Source organism: Tinamus guttatus, unplaced genomic scaffold (genome assembly GCF_059628265.1).
Source record: "Tinamus guttatus ecotype Peru unplaced genomic scaffold, ASM5962826v1 Tinamus_guttatus_pri_ptg000601l, whole genome shotgun sequence".
Taxonomy (NCBI): domain Eukaryota; kingdom Metazoa; phylum Chordata; class Aves; order Tinamiformes; family Tinamidae; genus Tinamus; species Tinamus guttatus.
In genome coordinates, this window is record NW_028289135.1 from 4,030,890 (window position 1) to 4,052,683 (window position 21,794).

Here is a 21,794-nt window from a genome sequence, read left to right on the forward strand (position 1 = left end):
TCAGCAGTGCCATTTATGCAGTCACATAGAAGAGCTGTTATGGGATAATATAAAGGATAATTAGTAGACTGGACCAGCAGTTATTTACATGTTCTAGGAGCTATTTTGAAATTTCAAAATAAAACTTGTTCCAAATGGGTGAGAGGTGGAATCCAAGGGTATTCACAGATGGGTAATGAAAACAAAACCTCATCCTGGTTCTTTACAATTCTTTCTTATTATCTCATGTTGACTTTGATCTCTTTCATAATTTTCCACTATGGATTTAGTGAACATTCATTCTGATTTTTTCTTTTCTTTTTTAGAGAGAGAGATTTCACTTAAAATATTCAAATGGAACAATTTCAAAGCTTCTTTCAATGTTTTTTATAAATGTTTTCTGAACCTATACTTTTCTTCAAAAGATTCTGTTCCAGAATTAGAATTTTGTTTCATGAAATTGTTTCACCAAACCTTGACTGAAAATGAAAATTTACAACTTTATTAACCAAAAGCTGTGGAACAAGTCCTGGAGATACAAACCACCTGAGTTCCTGCAGCTCTCCTCTGAAGCTGTCTCTACCTAACTTTCCATGAACAGTCTTGTGGAAATTCAACTGCCATGGGTCCATTTCTGCACTACCCAATTTTCCTCTACAAACTCAGTGGGTGCCAGTATTGTCTTCAGTTTTTCCTGTCATCCATTTGGATGAAAAAGTGCTCATATGAAGAGCAAAAAAGTACATATTTCTCCTGGATAGCACGTAATTGATTTTCTCAGTTATTGTACGCCACTCAAGAGACCTAAATGTACCAATAATGTAGAGAGAAGCTATTCAATTAGTGTTATAAATCCCTTTGTTTTGACCTTTTATACTAAGGTCTTATCGTAAATTAATGCAGCCATCAATAAAACCATATTGCACAAAATGTTTTTTGAAGAAATAACCTATTGGGAGAAATGTCAAAACAAGTAAAGCCGTTTGGAAATAGGAATTGTAGAAGTGCTCTACATTCGTATTTTATCGAAATATTTTTTTGACACTAAACCATCAGCTTTAATCTTGTATATAGTATATAAGACTGGTGAGTTTCCGGATTTTTCCCACACTTATTTCTCAAAGATCATTCCATGCTGAAGTGTGCTGTTAACCCAGCCTTTGGGGTTAGTTTAGCTACCGTCACAGTGTTCTTGGCCTTCCTAATTTCACTTCCACAGGAAGTTCAGGACTCATTCTCATCTTCCTATGCTGCTGAAGGACAGAGAATAGGGAGCATAGGAAATAGGATACTCCGACTTCGTATTTAATGGACATCATCAGTACTTTAAAAAGCAAACAAACTTCTGAGAGAAAAGATTCACCTGCTGCTGATACAAGGTACTCTGAAAATGACCATATGTAAAAATAGTTATAAAAGGTTGTTTCCTCTCTGTATCCTGGTTTATTTAATGCATTTTGCTGCAATTTGTGCGTCATAAATGTCAGCTTCTCTGTTGTGTCAGTGAGCTCTCAGCTTTCTTTTCTTTGTATAACTTTTAATTCTTTTCTTTAACTAGATGCCAAGCTGATGCTGTCTCTTGGTATTTCATGAATCACGTGCCTTCCTGTTCCCAGCTGTCCCAGCATCCTGTCCTGGTGCTGAACTATTAGTCATAGGCTCTGAGGCTCATTTGTTTCGCTCCATCTCTGTACTGCATTTTGATGCTGCTATTGAGTCGGGAGTTACTGAGGCCATCGTTTATGCCCACGGCCTGGTGAAGGGCTGTGGACTGGCAATATTTTGCCCATCTGGAACTATAGCTCCATGTGGACTCTTTCTGACAGTCTATCAGCACACAAGTTTAAAGTATATGTACGCTTAAGTGCACATGTGAATATTCATAGGTATATGCTTAAATAGCAGCTATCAGTCTCAGGGTGTTTGTGTGGCCAGTGTCATCACTGAGACATTTCTCTTCTCCTTGCTCTTGCCTCCCTCATCTTGCCCTCCCAAAGCACAACAGTGCTGCTTCCTCTCCTGTCAGCGCCGTGCTTCCAAATCAGCAGATCCCAAACCCCAACATTTCTGGAAGCCAAGAAATCGACCCTTATAAAACCATTTTATTCTTGCTGACTGCAACCGAGCTCACTTTCTGTCTCTCTGCGCTACACCAAGCGCTACATAAGTACAATTCACTGGAGGCCAGCTGGCCAGTTTCTGTGACATAAGAATTTCATTTTTACTCTTCCAAAATGTAGTAGCTGATTCAGGTCACAGCTGAAGAGTGCAAGCTGGATATAAATCAGACAGTCCATGCTTATAAGGTAACTGTAAGTGATCACTGCACAGTTTCAGACTCTGCAGGCCTTTCACACCCAGAACTTCCCCTGACGTCAATGGAAATTTTGGATGATGACAGAGAGCAGTGACAATGTTGACTCCGGCAGTGAAAGGCTTGAGAGCCTACTGTTTATGTTTTCTCTGCCTTAGTTTGTATATGCTGTCCCTCACCACGTTCAGAAGGCTACACAAATGCATGACTGCATTTACCTCAAAACAGTCCTGGGAAATAACAAGCCTTTATCCTCCTGTACAGCTGCCAGGTTGAGGGGACACAGGCTGCCTGGGTGTCTTGGCCAAGTTCATACAGGAAATCGGTGATAAACCTTGTAGATGGACCTCACATTCAACCTCACCTCTCACTGCTCTTTCCACTGCTTTCCCTGGAAGACTTTTCCTTCCAGAACCAGAACTGCTTTAACATTGCTCAAGGTGCCTCTACAAACAGCTGGAAGTTCTCTGCTGCCTTTAGAAAACTGCCTAATTTGCTAAGGTGACATTAAAAACAATGTTGTGGGTTTGGTTTTGTTCTGTTTTGTTCTGTTTTCCAAAGCAAGCACTATTAACACCAGTTTCAAATAACTCAGCCTTTTAAAGGAGTCAAACCTCATCATGCAAAATTCAAATTTGCTAGCTTTGGCCCATGTACAGCGTGCACTGCAGCTTTGCATTTGCAGTGTGAAATTGCTGCATTGAAACTTTTTTTCCCTCTTGCTGGTGCAGCTCTAATGCTTGCCCTCAGACCAAGTCCACTGCTCTTTTAGATGGACATCAAGCAGCGCCACCAATTCCCCAGCGCCACGACAAAAGCGTTCCTGTAACAGCTTCTCACAAACCTGTGGGTGCAAAGAGAAGCCGTCTGCCTTGTCTGCATGGGGGCACATCAAGCAGACGGCAGCACCCACTCCACTGTAGAGAACAAGAGGCCTATGATCTGCCACAGGTCTGCAACACCCCGCAGTACTCGAGCATCACCCCATCCCCGCTGGAGCGAAGCCCCACTCTGCACCCAAGGGTGGCCAGAGGCTGGTGTTGTGCTGCCCTCTGCCTGGGCTGGGGTTAAACTGCATTACCGCTTACCTTTTAGGGAGCAAATTAGGCATTTAAAGAAATGAAATTCCAAAACTGTGGAAGTGCAGTGGGGTAAATTAAGCTCACATCAGAGAAGCACAGAGCCGCCCTGTCACTGGCTTTGCTATAGGAGCACCCAGCTGGGAAGTCAAACGAAAGACTTATGTCAACCCATTTGCTCTGCTGTTTGTTTCCTTTTGCTGCACATGATAAAAGTGAGGAGCAAGAGCCATCCATGTCTCAGTCCCTCTGGAGACTCGGCAGCGTACCTCCAGGGCCATGTGGTGCTCTCATGTCAGCAGTTCAGCTTGAGCTCCACACGGGCATCCAGGAAAATCTGAATTAATGGGCGCTCGATTGCACCACGCAGTCAGTGACCCGTTTCTGAACACTGTCGTCATTGTGTGGTCCTACTGCAATCAGGCTTTAAGAGCACAAGCTCATGAGCCAGTCAGCTGGCTTGAAGACATTCACAGGCATCAGTAATAGCTTGACAGTATAGAAGTGCCTCTTTAGTGGACCTCCCCTGTCTTCATTTCTCTTCATGAACCAATTGCTCCCTGGGCCAAAAGTGGCATAGTTAAAACTAGGATTTGCAAACATATGTATGGAGTAGCTTTCAGAAAGTAGAAGTGCACTCCAGTATGAGCACAAACCTCTTCTTGCAACCCCTGCCTTGTAAATGTAACACAACCCTTGTTCCCAGCTCGCGGCGCAGTCCAGGGTTTGAGTGGCCGGCTGCTGTGCAAGCTGCAGTATGGCAGCTGAACGAAGACTGGTAATGAAGTCCTAACCAAATGTATGTGTGCAACTGCTTTTTTACCTTTCATTGCCTGCCTCACAGCAGATTTCTTCATTGTACATCTATTGTTGCAATGAAAGTGTGGAAGTTAGACAATGACTACGTTGTTAGAGACAAAAACAGACTTCTCTGAAAGAAATAAGAGAACACCCACCATTGATGAGAAGGACTAAGGGCCCTGATACAAAGGTGACCAAATCCAAAATGGGTGGTCATCCACAGTCTTAATACTAATTAGCCTTCCTGTCAATCCTTTGGATCCAGTATGTAGTAACATACAATCATAGCTTAAAAGTGACTCAGTCTACCTTTGAGTCACAAGCTTAATTTCTATCGTCCCAAAACACCTTCAGTGAATGTATTGCTCCTAGAGCTGCTTTTCACAAGAAAATGAGGGAGGAGAGGGTATAAGGAAGATTCAAAGATAGAGTGAGCTCTCCAAGCCAACTGGATTGTCAGTTTGCTGAGGAAAAGTCTGCCCAGAATGATGGAATTCTTTGTTTTTGTTTTTGTTTTTCCACAAAGAGGATCAGAAGTAATTCCATAGACACAGACCTTGTATAATTTTAATCTGCCTCCTCCTACAGAGCAGATCCTAAAATCTAGGAACAGGCTTTTCTGTTCACCTTATTATAAAAATTCCACACTTTTTTCCATAAAAGACCATGTTACCATAACACCTTCGATAGGGTCCCATCACACAGACGTCTGGTGAACAGACTGGCGGAATCAACTTCCCATATGTTCCCTCAGACAAATACAGCAACGATACCTCACGCTTGGTGTGTTACTTGCCATCTAACTCCTCAGCAATGGACAGGGAAGAAAACTAACTTTGAATAAAAAACAATTTGTATTCCTTATAATTCATTTCATTTAGAATAAATATTAGGTGGAATCTGTGTCTTGCTTGCATTTTTCTGTGTGTAAGTAAGTTGGAATCTAAGATGCCTTGAAGATTGATTACATAAAATGCAGCAAAAATTAAGGCCTGGGGAGGCAAAGTAATGTCAGAGTGGCTGTTAATGTGAATTGGGGTCTGGACTCATGCACTTAGTTCCTAACACTCTTAATGCTATGCACATACATATCAGTTCTCTGTCTGATCACTTACATGAAAGATGTGGGTATTGGTGCTTTCGGTAAATAGAAAAGGAAATTCATTTTAAGCATGGACTCTTCTGATTTCCCAATACATTCCTGTCTCCAACTGTTTGAACTTGGGAATTTTCTGAATGAGCTTTTTTGACTGCTCTCATGCACTGCATTGCCACAGAATGGCCTTTGGTGGTCCCAATATCTCAGTCCCAGCCACCAGTGAATGTGAGGATTGGGTTTTGCCACTTGCAGCTCTTCACCTCCATCTGTACACTTCTCCACCTGTCATTTTACGACATCGTCCCTCACAGCTGCCCCTTAGCCCTGCTATCCAAATAATTCAGTTTTTCAGCAGACTTTTTCACTTCATGGTGTGACTGCATGTTCAGGTTGCTTATGAGCACATCTAGTGGTGCAGATACCCCAGCAGAGCTCTGCAAGACCTTGGTAATTTCCATCTCTTGCCTTATTTACTCCTACCCAGTTTCCTCTTTTGTATTGATCCATTCTTCCATTCCATCACCTTCCGTGACTGTTTTAGTTCTCTTAAAAGCCTTTTGATTAGGGCTTTTATCAGCAATCCTTGGAAATTTGCACAGGGTAAATTAACTAGATTACGCTTAGGCACATGCTCACTTCAGTGAACCCCCAGAGGTTTGCAAGGCAGTACTTCCCTAAGCCATGCTGGCCAATAATTCTGTTCTCATCACAGTTTCTACCAGTTTGTCCAGTACCACCATCAGGTTCATGGACTTAGAATTTCTCATCTCTCCCTTAGGTTGTTTTCTGAAAAATCAATGTCATGCATTGGGCAGAAAGATGAGTTCAAAAGCAGCTACAGATCCCTGCTAGAAAATCACCTACATCATTCTTGGACTTTTTTGAACTCCTAGGTAGACACTGGCAACTTGCTACGGTTCATTTTATCAGTTTGCTTCAGAGCTTCTTCCACAGTCACTGCCATTGCAGGCAGATCCTGTGATGGGTTCACTGGATGGAAATCTTCCCGTTCCTTGTCCTATGAATCCTGCTGCCTAGAAATCACTCGTGCCCCCTGCAGTGACCTGCTCTTCTCTGAGTGCTCATGTTGTGTTCTCACCATGAGCTGCACTCACCGGCACTGGCAGGCAGCTTGTTCCTGTGTAGTGGAAGAAAGGTTGTGGTTAGCCGTGATTCAGCTCGCTAGCTGTGCTTTCTTGGCCTGCTTTCTTATGCTTTTGCATGTCACTGTCAGAGTTTATGACCCCTCCTGCTCGTGCCATTTGGACGTGACGTCAGCTTCTGAAGTAACATCCCTCCCTCGCACCCTGCTCTTTAAACAGGCTCACTCCCTTTTGCCCAGCCTGTGGAAGGCAGCTGGAGCTGGAGCTGGAGCTGGGCCTGTGCCTGCACCACGGTGCCCTCCAGTCCCATGCAGAACCCCACACCAAGTCCAAGGGCAGGGCACTAGAGGCAGTGGTGGAGGCCTCATCAACTCTTAAAAAATCAGGATTTTGCCTTCTATCATTAGCCCTTTGCATGTACAAACTGCAGGAGTGACCTCCATGTATAATGTCGTATGGCGCAGGACCATCGCATGGGGCAGTAATCTATGAAGGAAGCTCCAGACTTTTCCCCACACTTTTGCAACCCCAGCCTCCCATCCCTAGTGTTTTCCTAAAGCAGTTTACAGTCTGTGAATTTTCCCTGCAGTTTGGTCTTCTTCTTTTTATTTTGTGAGTGTGTGTGTTAGTTTAAACAGTCTCTCGTTAAGGCGTTTGAGTGCATGTTAAGACTTGTCTTGGAAATAATGTATTCAGGTGGTTTGCAAGATTTGTATTATTTGCTTTTTTTGGAGCCATTCTGATGTATTATGTAAATCCATAGCTGAGCATTTCCTGGGACCATTTATTGTGCAAATGCATAGTTTGGCACATGTACAGTGCTGAGAAAAACCCATTTCTTTTGCCTCTCTGCTTCAGAGAAGAAAGATCAGCCAGGAGCTTTTTTTTTTTTTTAATAGAAGATAATCTTCTCATTTCATTTCCTATCAGAATGGGTGTTCTGCAAATGAGCTGGGAGCCCCTGAAGCAGATAGAAGTTTGCAGGCAGACCATTAGCCCTAAACTCTGGGCAAGAACAAGTAACGTTCAACGTCAGACACACTGGATGGAATTCTGCAGTCATTTCCATGAACTTGTGATTAATAAAGTGCTTACAGAAAAGAATATGTGTGGGCCTATGGGCATTAGCAAACTGATTGGGTAATGTTCATTTTGGGAAACTACTTACTATCTTAGCTATTTTTCAGTTCATGTAATCCTGTGGGTTTGGTGGAAGCCCCAGGTCTACCAGTTGCTGGAAGCTGTAGGCTGTGCATAGACTGCCCTGGCTGTGCACGAATCCAGCTGCAGAGCAGAGCTGAGCAGAGCTGCGCTCCCTGACATCGCTCGGTGCCTGCGTTTGTGCCTGTTCTTGAAGCTCTGATCGATTATTCCCCAAGACACGAGGTCTGGCTCTCAGCCTGGAGGTTTTCCAGCTTCCATGTTTACAGGCATGTTTTTTTTTCCTAGCGGTGGGACGGAGGCTGTACCCCGTGTGATGGGAAGATGTTTCTGATGTGACCATGAAGTGTGCCTGGCCACCTGCCCGCCAGAGCAGAGCACGTGTCCTCTCTGGGCGATGGGTTGATGAGGTCGGGCAGGTTGGCGGGAGGAGAGCAGCAGCCCTGGGGCAGCATCGCTGCCTGAGCAGCCCACCCCATGCTTCTCCAGGCCGGAGATGCCCCTTGGTGAGCGACAAATCCCTCACTGCTTTGGCCCAGAGGTGCAACGAGGAGGCCAGCATGAGACACAGTGGTCTGTGCTTCCAGCCTCCCCACGGGGCTGCTGGCAGCATCCCAGACGCAGCACGTGCAGTGGAGCAAGGGGCTGCTTGGGCTCCCCGGAGCACAAAGTTTGTGGAAGTGCTCTGTATGGAGCTGATCCTGCAGGCAAGGGCAATCAATTAAGGAAAGTCTCTCTGTAAAACCAGCTATAGAAATGAAGCTGTATGAGCACCTGCACTTGTTACACTTTGCTGCCAAAGGATAAGGTGTTCCAAGCTTAAGATTTTCTGACCATGATCATGCATTTATTTAACTCTTTTTAAAAGCAAATCCAATATGGAGAAAATGCCTCATCTTCATGAATCACTTGCTGAGCCACATGATGATGCTCCATCACTGGGATCTTCATATGGAGGGTGTCAGTTAAGAGCACCTTGACGCATGCCAAGCCCTCAGGGCCTGCAAGCCTTTGCCTTCCCTTGGCATTGAGACCTGCCAGCCTGCAGGTCCCACCTCACACTGGATGAGGTGCAAAGAGGAGACCACAGAGCCAAGGAGGCTGGGGCAAAGAGGGGATCAAAGAGGAGCCATGCCGCAAGGGCACTTCATTACTTGAGGAAGCCCACTTTGCAGCATGGGAAAGCACGAGGCTCCTATAGGTAGGTAAGGAGGTCTGCCTCTACACACCTACAGGGAGCCAGGAGTTAGTTTGGTCTCCAACAGTCAGGCAGGATTGGATGTATCCTGGGTGCGTCTCCCAGGAGCAACACTGTTTGGTGGAGCCCGTGGTCCTTATCCGGGCAAGGAGGCCAAGAGCCATGAGGAGCCTCCCTGGTCAGAGGGATGGGCAGGGGCCACCAGGACCACCCAGGACAGGCTGGGATAACTGCAAAGCAGAAGCTCTAAGGAGCTTTATGGTCTCTCAGCATTAGTAAGCAACATCCCTGAGCTTATCTGGACATGCAGGAGGGATGCTGGAGGCAGGGTATGAGGTGTTTTAAGGGCTCTGGAAACAGAGTAATGAAAGTCATTCCATGAATCCTGGGCACTTCTCCGTATAATGCTGAAGCTGGCGGATTTATTTCCAGTGCTTTACAATCTGGGTCACGCCACAGGAGCCTCCATGCAACTGTTCTGCTGGCATGTGAACCTGCAGTGACTCAGGGGAAAAAAGCACTCAGAGGCAGTCTTGATAAGTAACAGAAGTCAGTTATAAAATAAACATAAAGAAATAAAAAGCAAATGCCCAAATCTCAGGAAATGAAGCATATAGGCATTCCTTATCCTGTCTCTTTCAAGCAGTCACTGACTTTACCTGTCATGCTTTGGTCACCATGCCTGTAAAATGGGGATCTTGAAACCAACCTTCACTTGCACAGTTCAAAATCTGTCCATTGGTGAGGCCGAGATTATGCCTGCCGTTTACATGAGCCCTAAGCATCTTCAAGAGAGAGAGAAGCTGAGCTGGAGGTACAGTGCTGTGCTCTTCTTCAGTGATTCTTCTTCATTATGTACCTTTCTGAAGATCTTTTTTTCAGGATATTTTAGCATAACATGTGTTTCGTATCTGCATATCTACACAGTAGTCTTCTACCCAGCACCACTGGTGATCTTAATGCATGGGGCATGCTGAACAAAATAACTCAGGATTTTTTTTTTCCACTTAAAGAAATAAAATGTTGTGGCTGTTATTTCCCTTTCTTCTGTCTATTTACTTGCAATTGTCTAGCAAATATGTTTTCTGCAGAAGTTTTTATCAGGAACAGTGAGCATTAAAGAAAAACTCTCGCTGAAACCTTTAGGGAACCTAACGTCTTTCAAGACTAGGAGAACAGTTCCAAAATCTAATGATAAATTTTTATTGTCTGTGTTCATATTCTTCTTTCCCTTTATTGTTCACCCTTAATTTGAGGTTTAAATTGCTGTATTCGTTTTCCCCATGGGAAATTCCATTGCTTCATTTTCTCATGTTACCTGTTCACTCAGCACAACTGAGGTGTCACTGTGTCCTGTTCACCCCAGAAATACCATCAGAGGCATATAGTTACATGTCATCACCTTTTACTGAAGTTTTCACCCGTCACAGATTGGAATTACTTAGGAAAGCCAACAGTGTCTTTTCTTCTGATGAATTTAAAACTAATTTAATATTGTCTGATCCAGCTGTGCCATATTCTTCAACATAAATGTTCTCTTTTTATCTTTTCATTGTTGTATATAATGTGCACGTGTCTGTTAGTCATTTCTTGGCAAAGCTGTGGCCTCAACCTACATGTCTGCATAAGGAAGACATCAGCTACCTCCAACCAGTCTAATAGAGCACCGATTCTTGTGAGCTGTTTTGCTGTAAGATGACTGGTCAGGGTCTGACTTGGTCAGCCTTGGGGAAGGTCACCAACGCAGAGTTACTGTAGAGTTTTCTTACTCATCAGTCTCAGAGCAGGTTTCAGGCAAGTCCGTCCTTCACTGGAGTTTGCACAGAGGTTGGTAGTCAGGACAGGCTCCAGAGTTTGGCACATTGCCTTTTCCTGCTCATCCTGTCATCCCTGTTGCTACAGCTGCTGTAAAGAGCCGTACAAGTCCCCTGGAATTACAATGCCTTACCGAGTTTTCCAGTACGTACTGAGGCCTGACCACGTTCCAGAGAAATCTAAGGAAGGAAGAAACTGGAAGTCACCTATTAGCCCTCCACCTCCCCAAACACCAGTCTGTGCACAAGAAGAATTACACTCCAGCTTCCATTTGTGTTATTTATTCCTCGTCCTTCTTAGAGGGACTCAAGCCTGCCACTGGTTTCCAGGAGAGGTGCCTGGCCCATCAGGTACAGACTGCTTTGTGAGACCTTCAGGTGCACAGGTTTACCCTGTAGGGAAAAATTAAAGAGTTAGGGCCTCAGGCAATAAAGCAGCAGACATGAGCGCACATCAGTAGCCCACACATTCGGGTACTCCCCACATGCTTTCACATCCCATCGCAGGCGTGAGTTGTTTCAGGCCCAGGAATGTCCTCTCACCATCACTACAGAGCTGCACTCCCTGGACACATGCTCCACATTTACTCTTTGCTACAGGAGTGAGTCAGGACCCACTCGTGCCTCCCCACAGCAGTTAATGTGATGGTTGCTGCTGAGACTTCCCTAGCAGGCACCAGTTAATCCTGACAGGCATCTGCATTAAGTACAGGTGTCCCGGGTACTTTATGGGCATCCTGACATGCCCATGACATTGTGATAGGTCTATAACTCTCTACTTAGAGGCTTCACCCCTGCCAAAGACTTACGGAATCTGGTTCTCAGCTGCTTCTCACAGCATGCGCTGACAACTTGGTGTGCCCTCACAGAAACCTGTAATGCCTCAAGGGAACAGCACTAAGACCTCTACAACGCTGCAGAAGCTGTGCTGCAGTGATAGGTATTACAGAAAACCCTGAGGCATAAAGATCTTGTTGTCTCTATTATTTTACTTTAAACTGTTTGCAGATTCCATAGTCTTTCATATACTGGTTCATGTTTTCCTCCTTATGTTTGTGGTGTTTATCTTCACTAAACCGGCTAAATTAGCTCTGCCCCATTATGTGCAACACAAGACTATCACTGCAACTATGCATCTCCAAATGACATAAATCAGAAGCAGTTAGTGCCAAAATTGCATGCTAAATAAGAATTAAACATATTAAAAGCAGGTGTTGCAATCAAATGAGACTTCCAAATAAAATAGCAGTACAGTGCTACTTCTTTCCCTTTGATCTCACAATTACATGTTTAACAATATTCATCTCACACTGTCTTTAAATCTTTAGCTGTTGTTCTGTAGTTGAAGCTGGTGTTAATGAAGGCATAAATACTACCAAAGCAGAATGAGTGCATTTCACTCTCATTTTGCACAACAGAACTAACTACTGAAGAGGAAAGGTAGGCAAGAACAAGAAGATGCACACTTAAGTGGTCCCCTGGGACAGGGATTTGGCCTGTTGGTACCTCAAAACAAAAGTATGCCAAAAACATATTGGGTTACTGAAGCTACCATTACAGATTTAGGAAAGATGCAGCAGAAATAGAAAACACGTGTGAGGAATACCTTCCAAAAGGGAATGATTGTGCAAATCAGTTAATTTTCCTTTCCAGGTTAACTTTTGCTGCAGTTTTCTCTCATTGTCACAGAGCTAATACTAGAACCTTCTGGTCTGAAGCAGGTTTTGATTTACTGCTTCTCCTAGCAAGTGACTTTCTCCTTTCTGGGTTGCACTTACTCCTTACACAGTGTGCAGTGTCTGCATCTGCACACTGCCCACTGAGTAAGGCCACCTTGCTCCTGATCTCCACCAGGGTGAGCACAGGGCCGCTGAGGGTAACGAAGCCAACAGCCTGCCAGGGAATCTGGCCTCTTCATTAGCTATTGACAGGAAAAACATGCCCTGCTCATCCCTGCACCAATTAGGCCTGCATGGATAATTTGCAGTAGCACTGTTAAATTTTGTATGTTTTCCATTCAGTGTACAAAAAAGAGATACGGACTAAAACTTCATGCCTTATCATCTGGGCAACTTGAAAGCCAGTTACAGCAAGCAGAAGCAAACAAGCAAGACAGGATACCATGGATATTAAAACCCTGCAGACTAGAAGAAGAAATCCCTGGCTACCAAGTTGTGTAGGGGCTCAGTTCTGCAAGGGAAGAACCATCTCCAGGCAGTTCTTGCATCCCGTTGCAGGCGGCATCCTAGTTCAACAGCAAAGCAGGCTCTAAGGAGGCCCACGGAGAGCAGTATCTGCACGTCTGGGTTTTCAGCTCCCCCAGTCCCTCCCCAGCCTGGGTTCATGTGCAAAGCAAGTGCATCCAGCCCGCAGCTGGCCCAACAAAACTGTATCACCAAGCAAGGAGCCAAGCAGGCTTGGGGGTGCCAGGCAAGACTGGCAGCTGTGGGATTTCTGGTAATGCGGCAGGAGTAGGTTGGGTCAGTCTTTGATCATGATTTCTCTTTTAACACCGAGGGTGAGGTTTCTGTTACCAGACATGCCCTGGAGGTGTGTGTGTCTGTGTTCCTGGCCCCAGGCTCCTTTCAGTGCTGAAGGGAAAACATAGCTTCTTCCTGGGAGCAATTCACCCGAAGATATGCATCAAAAGCAGCTCAGGGAAGTGTGTCTCCATCCACTGTAAGCATGGCCTGGGATGCTTGGCTGAGAAGCAATAATTAACTTGTACATGGTTGAAGTTTAGTATGAAACTACCTGCTAACATTCAGTTTCACAAGGAATTGCTGACACTTTGGAGCTCTTCCTGGTTATTGCAACCACAAGTGCACTTAGGGAACTGGTGGAGAGTGTGTGCTGGCTGGGGGGACGCCTCTCTGGCTGGATATCTTGGAGGTGCATGAAAAAGCATACACCTTTCAAGTAAATCAGGCAGCTTTCCACTGCTTGTGCCGTTGTTCAAGACAGGCTCTCCCTCTTGTAGAGGTGCTCTGCTTTCTGGAAAGCTGGCTCCTTGTCCATGTCAGGGTGTTGGGAACAGGCCTCAGCCATGGTCATCTTGGTCGATGCCACAGGCATCAGTTGGGATGCTGGCCCTCAAGGACGCCTTAGCAGAGCAGATGAGGAGAGTCATCATCCCACTTCACCACCTGCCCATCAGGGCTCCCCACAAAGTTACACTGCCTGCGGTGCCCCAGTGGCTTCAGGGTCCTGACGGGGCAAGGGCGAGTGCCTGGCATAGCCCTCATGCATCCAGGTAGCTCTGGAGACAGCAGACCCAGACTTCCTGACAGGCAGATGGACCAGCAATGTTCTGCCCTTTCAGATCCCAGGGAGTGACCCAAGGAGACTCTAGAAGGCTCTGCACCCTCCTACAAGGGATCTCAGATCCCCAGTTAAGTGAAGTTGACTACCTGCAACCTGCCCTTTCACCTTTATTAAGGATATGTGTTTTCATTGTCAGAGGAAATTGTTAAATATTTATACTCAGGGTCTTTGGGTGTGTTCAAGCATGTCTGGATAGCCACAAGGAACAAGCTCTGATGACACAGCCATCCTTGCACACCAAAATCATCATGTTTCTCTTAATTCTGCTCAGATCATTGCATTAAAGATTTAATTTAAGACACTAGGTCTGAGAGGCCTATTTAAGCTGTGTGCTAGCCTCCAGAAGAGCGTGTGGTTTGGCCCGGGTGGCACTGACTGGGTTCAGCAGTCTTTTCAGGCACTGCGCTGGGTGCATATGGGTCCTGGGGTGAGTGCCAGGCTGTACTGCCATGCAGATCCAGTGTCATATGTTAGAAAAGATCCAGTAAGAGGCCTGGAGTGTATGAAAAGCACATGTTTCTTATCATTTCCAAAGCACCTTGTCTCATTAAAGCAAGTTGTAAAATGGAAGTGTCTTAGTAAAAAACACCTATTGTACCAAATAGGAAATGGATTCACAGTGACAGAGAACAGCATCTCCTGAAGTCTTAATAGTAAACCATTTTCTGAATTGTGACATGATTTATGACCTCTGTCCATATTTGCTGGTAAGCAAATCAGATGTTCCTAGATATTTTAGATGCTATTAATTATGTAGTACTTGGCCTCACTGGACTGCTTTCTGTGCACATGCACAAGAAAAGATTACCCTTATTTAGAAGAACTTGAGAAATATATATATAATATATATATAAAATGATAATTATGAGAGAAGAGTTCACAACTCGTTCTTGTGTAGGGCACAAGAACAAGAGGGCAAGGTGCGTTCTGGATGAGAACCTCCATTTCATTAATGTGCAGTTTGATGTTCATCATAATTAACTTCATGAAGAATGGTTTCAGAGACTGCTAGAAAGGAGCTCTGTGGATGGACGCAAAGAGGAATTGGAGTAGTTAGGGATAAAAGACATGGCATGCAGCAGGGGTGCAGGTGAGGAGTGCGAGGGGCTTGGTTTGGAAGGTCCCAGCCTGCCTCCTGGATCTGGATTAGGCTCCTGTTTTGGGGCTGTCATTCCTCTGAGGGCCAATCGAGATACCCAGCTCCTCATTGCACATCTCTGTTTGCCTAGACTGCTCACCTGAGAGCCATGTCAGCGTGATGTGCTGGGCTACATATAATGTAGTGACATCTGATTCCACGCATGGGGAAAAGATTTGGGCAGGAATACCTTTTTTTTTTTTTTTTCTTTTTTCCCTTGGAAAATTGATTGCCATTTTAGTCCTTACATTTGACTAAGACCATCCTGTCCCTCTCACACTAATCTCATTTAGTGTAATTTCATTTAAACCATGCTTGTGCTTTTGGTCTTCAAGGCATTAGGCTGGCTGCCTGTGACACACTAGCAGTTGAGCCCTCATCTGCATCCAGGTTTCTGCCCATAGTTGAAGTTCTGACAAGTTGAAGTTCTAACCCAGGATTTTGTTTCTAAATGTCTCTCCGCATTCACTTCAACTCTCTCGTGTCTCCTATGGCAAGTGACAGTCGCAGCTGGTGCTTTGCAGGGCTGAGTGGGGCCTCCGTTTCAAGTGAATATAATGTTTGTGAACAGGGCTGTCTGCAGAGTGAATCTGCAGCACATGTTCGGCCCAGGTGGCATCTGTTGGTGCTGCAAGCATCTCTCAGCTCCCGCTTGCACTTGCAAATTCAGGCTTGACTCTGCCAAGAGCCAGGGACTGGGAGGAAAACGTCTGTCTGCAACTACCCTAAGACAGGGCCACTTCTGCACAGCCGTTAAGTCAGGCTGACCAGATACCAAAAAATAAAAATAATGCTCTGCCTCTTCGCTGCAGCCTTTTACCAGCTGCAGCAGAAGGGATGTAAGCAGATGGGCCATGAAGGAGGCTCCTCCATTGCACTGACCGCCTGCCTTTTGTTCATATTTTATCTAAGTACTAAGTACTTTGAGGGCTTGGGGGTTTTGCAGGTTTGGAAAGGAGCAAACAGCGCAGGCAGTCCCCCTGTTATATGTGCTGTGCGAACGCGCGGCGAGGCCGCCGCTCTGCCGCGTGCACTGCAGCCCTCCGTGCGCGTGGGCGCGCGCAGGCCGCACTCCCAGCGCCGCTGCACGGCGGGCGCGGGACGGCGCCGGCTTCGCCTCACGCCGCCTGCAGCAGAGGGGGCCTGCGCGGCCGCCTCCCCGAGCCCTTTCGCCACTCGCTTCGACTCCCTTCTCCTTGTCAGGCTTGTCGGAAACAAACCATTGGCGCTTTGCTTTCCTGCCCCGCAGCGGCACCTGCTCCTGCGGCCTCCTGCTTTGGGACTCGCAGTGCCCCGTGCCCTCATCCCGCCGCTCATCCTGCTACCACGACCACCACGGTGCTTTTAGCTACATCCCACCCCTCTGGTGGAAAATCTCAGGGCCAAACTGGGCTCCGAAGAGGCTCCTCCAAAGCCAGCACTGGGTGTCCCGGGCTCACGGCTTCCAGGCGGCACCGAGGCAGAGAGGGTGCCAGGGCCCCTGGTTTCCACAGGTGTGAGGTGAAAAGAACAACACCAGAGTGTCCAAGATGTGCAGCTGTCTCAGTGCTCACCCCAGAGCGAAATTTAACCTCCTGGCTTCACCTCTTGCTGTCCTTCTGTGCTTGCAGCCCCCAGCATGTTGGTGTTCTGTGCAGGTGGTGGCTGACGCACCAAGTGCTGAAACGTGTCGTGTTTTCCTCATCCACAAGATGCGCGCCTTCTCCAAAGGGAAGAGAAGGGGAGAGCAAGCAAGGATGAAGCCCGTATGTTTGCGCTGTGCCTGGCCTGTGTAATAACGCTGCCTTTTTCTCCTTGTTTTAGGGAGTGCTGCCGATTTTTTGGAGACAATGGCTTGACTTTGAAGGTGTTTTTTACCAAGGCAGCACCCTTCGGTGTTCTTTGGACACTGACAAACTACCTTTACTTACATGCAATAAAGAAAATAAACACTACGGATGTCTCCGTGTTGTTCTGCTGCAACAAAGCTTTTGTGTTCTTGCTTTCATGGATCGTTCTGAGGGACAGGTTCATGGGAGTGAGGGTAAGTGCCTCCTTATCTCTCTGTCTCCCTTCCTCCTCCTCTCCCTTCTGCCTTTCCTTTACCCCTTTCCTCCTGATGCTTTAGTTGGGCACCAAGCCCTGCAGGCAAGTGGAAATCCTTGCAGAAATTCTTAGTGAGGGTGAGCGAGTCCTTTCCCACAGATGGGCTGGAAGCACCTAGCTGCAGTTGGATCTCTGGTTTCTGGCAGCCTTTGCACATTCGTCCTCACAAAAGAGGGAACTGGGATGAAGGTTAACTGATAACTGCATTTTGCTGCAAACACTTATTAGTCTTGATCTCTTTTAAGTGAATATCCCCAAGCCTGGGCCGTTAGACTGGTTTCTGTGTGTGCACGCCTGCGAGCCCACACCATGAGCAGAGCATTACTAGTTCCACTTGGGAGTATTTGGGGCCCTCTCCTCTCCTGCCTGCAACAGGGGCTTGGCGCTGGCACCATTGCCATCCGCATCCGTGTTGGTGTTGGGTTGCAACGGAGAGGAACTTGGGAGAGGAGAATGGGCTCGTTTTGCCTTTGGGAATGTCTGAGTGTGCCTCTGGCAGAGGATCAATGTCCAGTGCGTGCACAGGGATCCACCCAGCTTTATGTCTGGCCAGCATCTGTGGGGACCCAAACTCACCCTTGGCAGGACGGGCTGTGGACACAGAGGCAGCCTGCTCTTTCTGGGTTTCCTTATGCCCTTCATCCTAAACCCAGCATAAGCACCTATCCCTCGTGGGAATAGGGCATCTAGCACTTAGCTTGCACAAGGCACCCTGAAGGAGAGGCAGGGTTACCTCAGCCAGGCCAAGGTGAAGATTTAGTTCAGGTCTCCCACTTGTGGCACTGACTGCAGTGAGCAGCAGGCTGCCCGCAGTGAGGTGGTGGGGGGCATCCAGCCCTGCGTGTTAGGGGAAATGAGGCCTCCATGAGGAGGCCGGTCCTGCAGCGCAGGGGCTGCCTGCAGCCCCAGCTCTTGGCAGGTGAGGTGTAAAACCCCACGGCGCCCGGTGCTGGCCAGCCCCACGTGTCCAGCCCCACGGTGCCCGGTGCTGGCCAGCCCCACGCGTCCAGCCCCACAGTGCCTGGTGCTGGCCAGCCCCATGCGTCCAACCCCATGGTGCCCGGTGCTGGCCAGCCCCACGCGTCCAACCCCACGGCGCCCGGTGCTGGCCAGCCCCACGCGTCCAGCCCCACGGTGCCTGGTGCTGGCCAGCTCCACGTGTCCAGCGCCACAGGGCAGCGGGGCTGCTGCAGGCGCTGGCTCCATGCCCGACGTGTTGGTGCTTCGCAGGTCCACGACATATGGTGCCCTCTGGCAATGGAGAAAGGCCAGTTGCCCACTGGCAACTGTGGTGACCCACTGGGCCAGCGCAAAGGTGCTTGTGCTGAGGCAGAGAGGAATTACAATAGAGACCAGTGAGTCATACCTGCGTAACGGCATCGACTGGCAAGTATTAATATTATCAATAATTATGATAATAATACCTATTTTTTCACCCTCCATTTTAGGAGCATTCTGCTCACTAACATGGTCAATATTTTTAGTGCTCAGAAGAGGTTTTTCTACCTTATTGCTTGGTGCAACTGTGAGTTAACTTTACCAGAAGTATTTCTGTCTGGCAGGAGAGCTTGGACAACCATGTAGGTGTTGTAGCCAAGAAGCTGCACAGGGGATCATTGCAAATTGTACCTGCCAAAAGCCCATCCTCTCCAGCTGGTGTCTGCACTTGCCCATTAAACTTCCCAGGTAACCATACTCTGAAAACAAAGCCGTGTTTTTGAGAACCCAGGCAAGGGTATCCTGAAATAACCCTGGGGGCAGGGAAGCATCACTGTTATCCTAGCCATGTTGACAGTGGTCAAAAAAAAAAAAAGGAGCTTTGTGGTTTTCATGGTTTTTCATGGTGCTGTCAGTAGCACCATGTCGTGTTGATCAGACCCCAGGAGAAATGATGTGCAATCAGAGAACTTCTGCTTTCTTGCATTTGCAAGTGGCCCCTTAAATCATTACAGTATGAGACTATACGGGCTATTTCTCACCTCTGGATGTGGCTGGTTTGGGGCGAAAAAGCTGATAGGTATACGGACACACATACAGACACATACATGCAAGACCAAGGACAATTTTGTGAATGGATTGTGCTCTTCTGGGGTATGTAAAAAGAGGGAGAAATCCCCACAGTTCACTAGGAGGTCTGTAGTTAGAGCTTGGCCTTGAGTCACTGGAGGTGGCAGGCACTGAAGGACAAATCCTACTCCAGATTTTTCCCCACTTCCCAAAGGGATAGAAAGAACAGGGTGCACAAAGTGCTGTGGTCTCAGTCACATCTTGCCTTGGGAGAGCTCAACTTGCCAAGCAGGACCGCGCTGGGGAGCTCTGGGGATGCACCATGAAGGGACATGCATGGGGAGTCCCTTCTCTTTCCTCAGCTGACAAGGCACATTCTCTGCTCTCCTTCCTCCCTTTCTGTACAGCTCATGTGAAAAGCAGTTCAGCCTGCAGTGCAGCAGCCAGCCTCGGGTCTTGGCCACACTGCGACTGGGGCACCCCCAGGACCCAGGAGGAGATCTCAGGTCTCCCCACAGCAACAGAAAACAGCCAGCAACTTTCAAACACCTTTAAGCAGACACCATGTAATGTGTTCTCCTTTAGGTAGGAACATACGGAGAGGCAAGGAGTTTTTAATACATGCTAAAATCCCAGCTTTGCTGCTTATGTACTTGTTAAGTCCCTCCATCTCCTGTAATGAAGCTGCGCTTCTCCCCCATTCTGATCCCCTCACCCAGAGCCCAGGTAGGATTGTCCAGGTAGGGTGTGAGGTGTCTTCTTGCTCTCACACATGGCAAACGTGTAATGAAGCTGTGCGTGCCCGAAGCGCTCCTCCTGCAAGCCCTGTCACCGGAGGTCCCGAGGCGTTTGCAAATAGCACAGCCCGGTTGCTTGATGTGCCACCTGCTGCTCATGACCTGCTTGATAGACAGGCTCAAAGGCTCTCAGAGGAAACGTACATGACATTCCTGACATGGTGAGGGGTTACTCCAAGACCCATCTGATAGTCATGGCATACTTGATAAAGGAGGCAGGAACCTCTGCCAGAGCAAAACTGTTTGCAGGCTGGTTTTATCTGCTTTGATCTTTGACTCTAGTGTTCCCTTTTGTGAAAGAGTAAATAAATAAAATAGTTCAGCATTCGAGAGGCCCTGGTTCTCCCGTGAAGAGTGGGCAGGTCACACCAGGTCTTGGATGGATGGATAGTTGCCCAAAGGACGCATAGGAAATGCTGCAGCTATCATTCTTTTTTCCACTCTTTGTCTGTAGTGCAGGGGATATTAAAGGACTGAAGATGCCATCTTTCAGAGGAGCCCCATGCACACGCCTGGAGAGTGCGAAGAGCAAAATTGAGTCAGACGAAAGGTCCATCTGCCCCGGAATCCGGGCTCCAACAGGTGGTCCAGTAGTGGACACCTAGAAAAAAATGTGTCTAAACAGGAAAAGCCTAAAATGATATTTCTGCAGCTTCCAACGATTTGTGGCTCAAGGATTTTCTGAGACAGAAGTGATTTTCATGCAGTTCCTTGATGGATTTTTTACTTCTGTGGTCTATTCTTGTAAACTTTTCACATCCACAGTATCTTACAGCAAAGATTTCAATGGTGAAGACAAATCTTGGTTTGTTCTGCATTTGCTACATGCTACTTTTCACAGAAAATAGTTTCATATTTTTTCTTGCACATCAGTATCTGTGCAGGCTGTCTGGATGCTCCTTTAGCTCTGCCTGTTTGAAATAGCTCGGTTTGCTGTAGAGGAATGCACTGGATTGTTTTCTTTCCTTTTTTTTTTTTTTGGTTGTTTTGTTTGTTTTAATTCTCTTTGCCTTGAGGAGAGAAGCCTGTCTAGCACTGCAGGGCCTATTTGCACCAGTACCGTGCTTTCCATGAGGGATGGATACACTGCAGCTCTGCGTGGCAATGGAATACAGGCCAAGATGGCTTCTCTGAACCTTCCAAAATTCAGCCATGTGCACATCCAGTCTTCGCAGTTTGGACCAGGCTCAGCTCTAATCATGTCATAAATCTTTTGGGTATCTTTTGGGCTGGAAACTGCTGTGTGGATTCAGCATCTTCTGAATGTGCTGCCCACAGGCTTCATCCTGTGAGGGGCTGAGCAGGGTCGAGGGCTGAGCAGGCTGCCCCTCCATAACCCTCAGTTGTGCGTACTCGGCATCTCAGGCAGAAATTTCCAGACTCATAGCCCTTCTTATCGAGGTATTAATCATTAAAACTTGTATTTTTCAGGGTGCCTATTTTTCTGCTCATTCTGCCTTCTTTCAACCTTTATGCTTCTATGCCATTCTACACAAACACCTCTGGAAAGAACATCTTTTGCAAAAATGCACCATTCTGCCTGAAACAGGGATTGTAGGCGTTGGTATCAGACTGTAAGAGCTGCCTGCTTGATGATGTTCTGTGGAAGCTGTCCCAGGGGCCTTTCCAGATCCCAATTTCAAAACTTGACTGTACAGCTCCAAGGCTGAAGTGAGGTGGTGAGAGGAGGCTCTTGGCTGTGCAGGCAACAGCAGCCTGCAGATGGGACTCAAACCCCAGGTCTGGGCCCAGGAAAGGGTTTGTTGGCACTGAACCATTTACCAGCCAGCATAAACTAATTTACTCCATACACCTCAGAAACCTGGCCGTGACTGTGCAGCTGTGGCCCAGGCAGGGTGTCCCTGCATGGCTGCAGAGCCACAGCAAGGCCAGGG

At 47.1% G+C, this 21,794-nt stretch overlaps 1 protein-coding gene across 2 annotated transcripts in view; it reads left to right on the forward strand.

The window, feature by feature from the left end:
- The window catches only part of SLC35F3 (solute carrier family 35 member F3), a 153,459-nt gene that overhangs the window by 126,079 nt on the left and 5,586 nt on the right, over positions 1-21,794 (forward strand). For both annotated transcript variants that reach the window (XM_088534894.1, XM_088534896.1), the window contains one exon: positions 16,814-17,033. In XM_088534894.1, the coding sequence (XP_088391020.1) occupies positions 16,814-17,033 (220 nt within the window). The remainder of the gene's footprint in view (positions 1-16,813; positions 17,034-21,794) is intronic.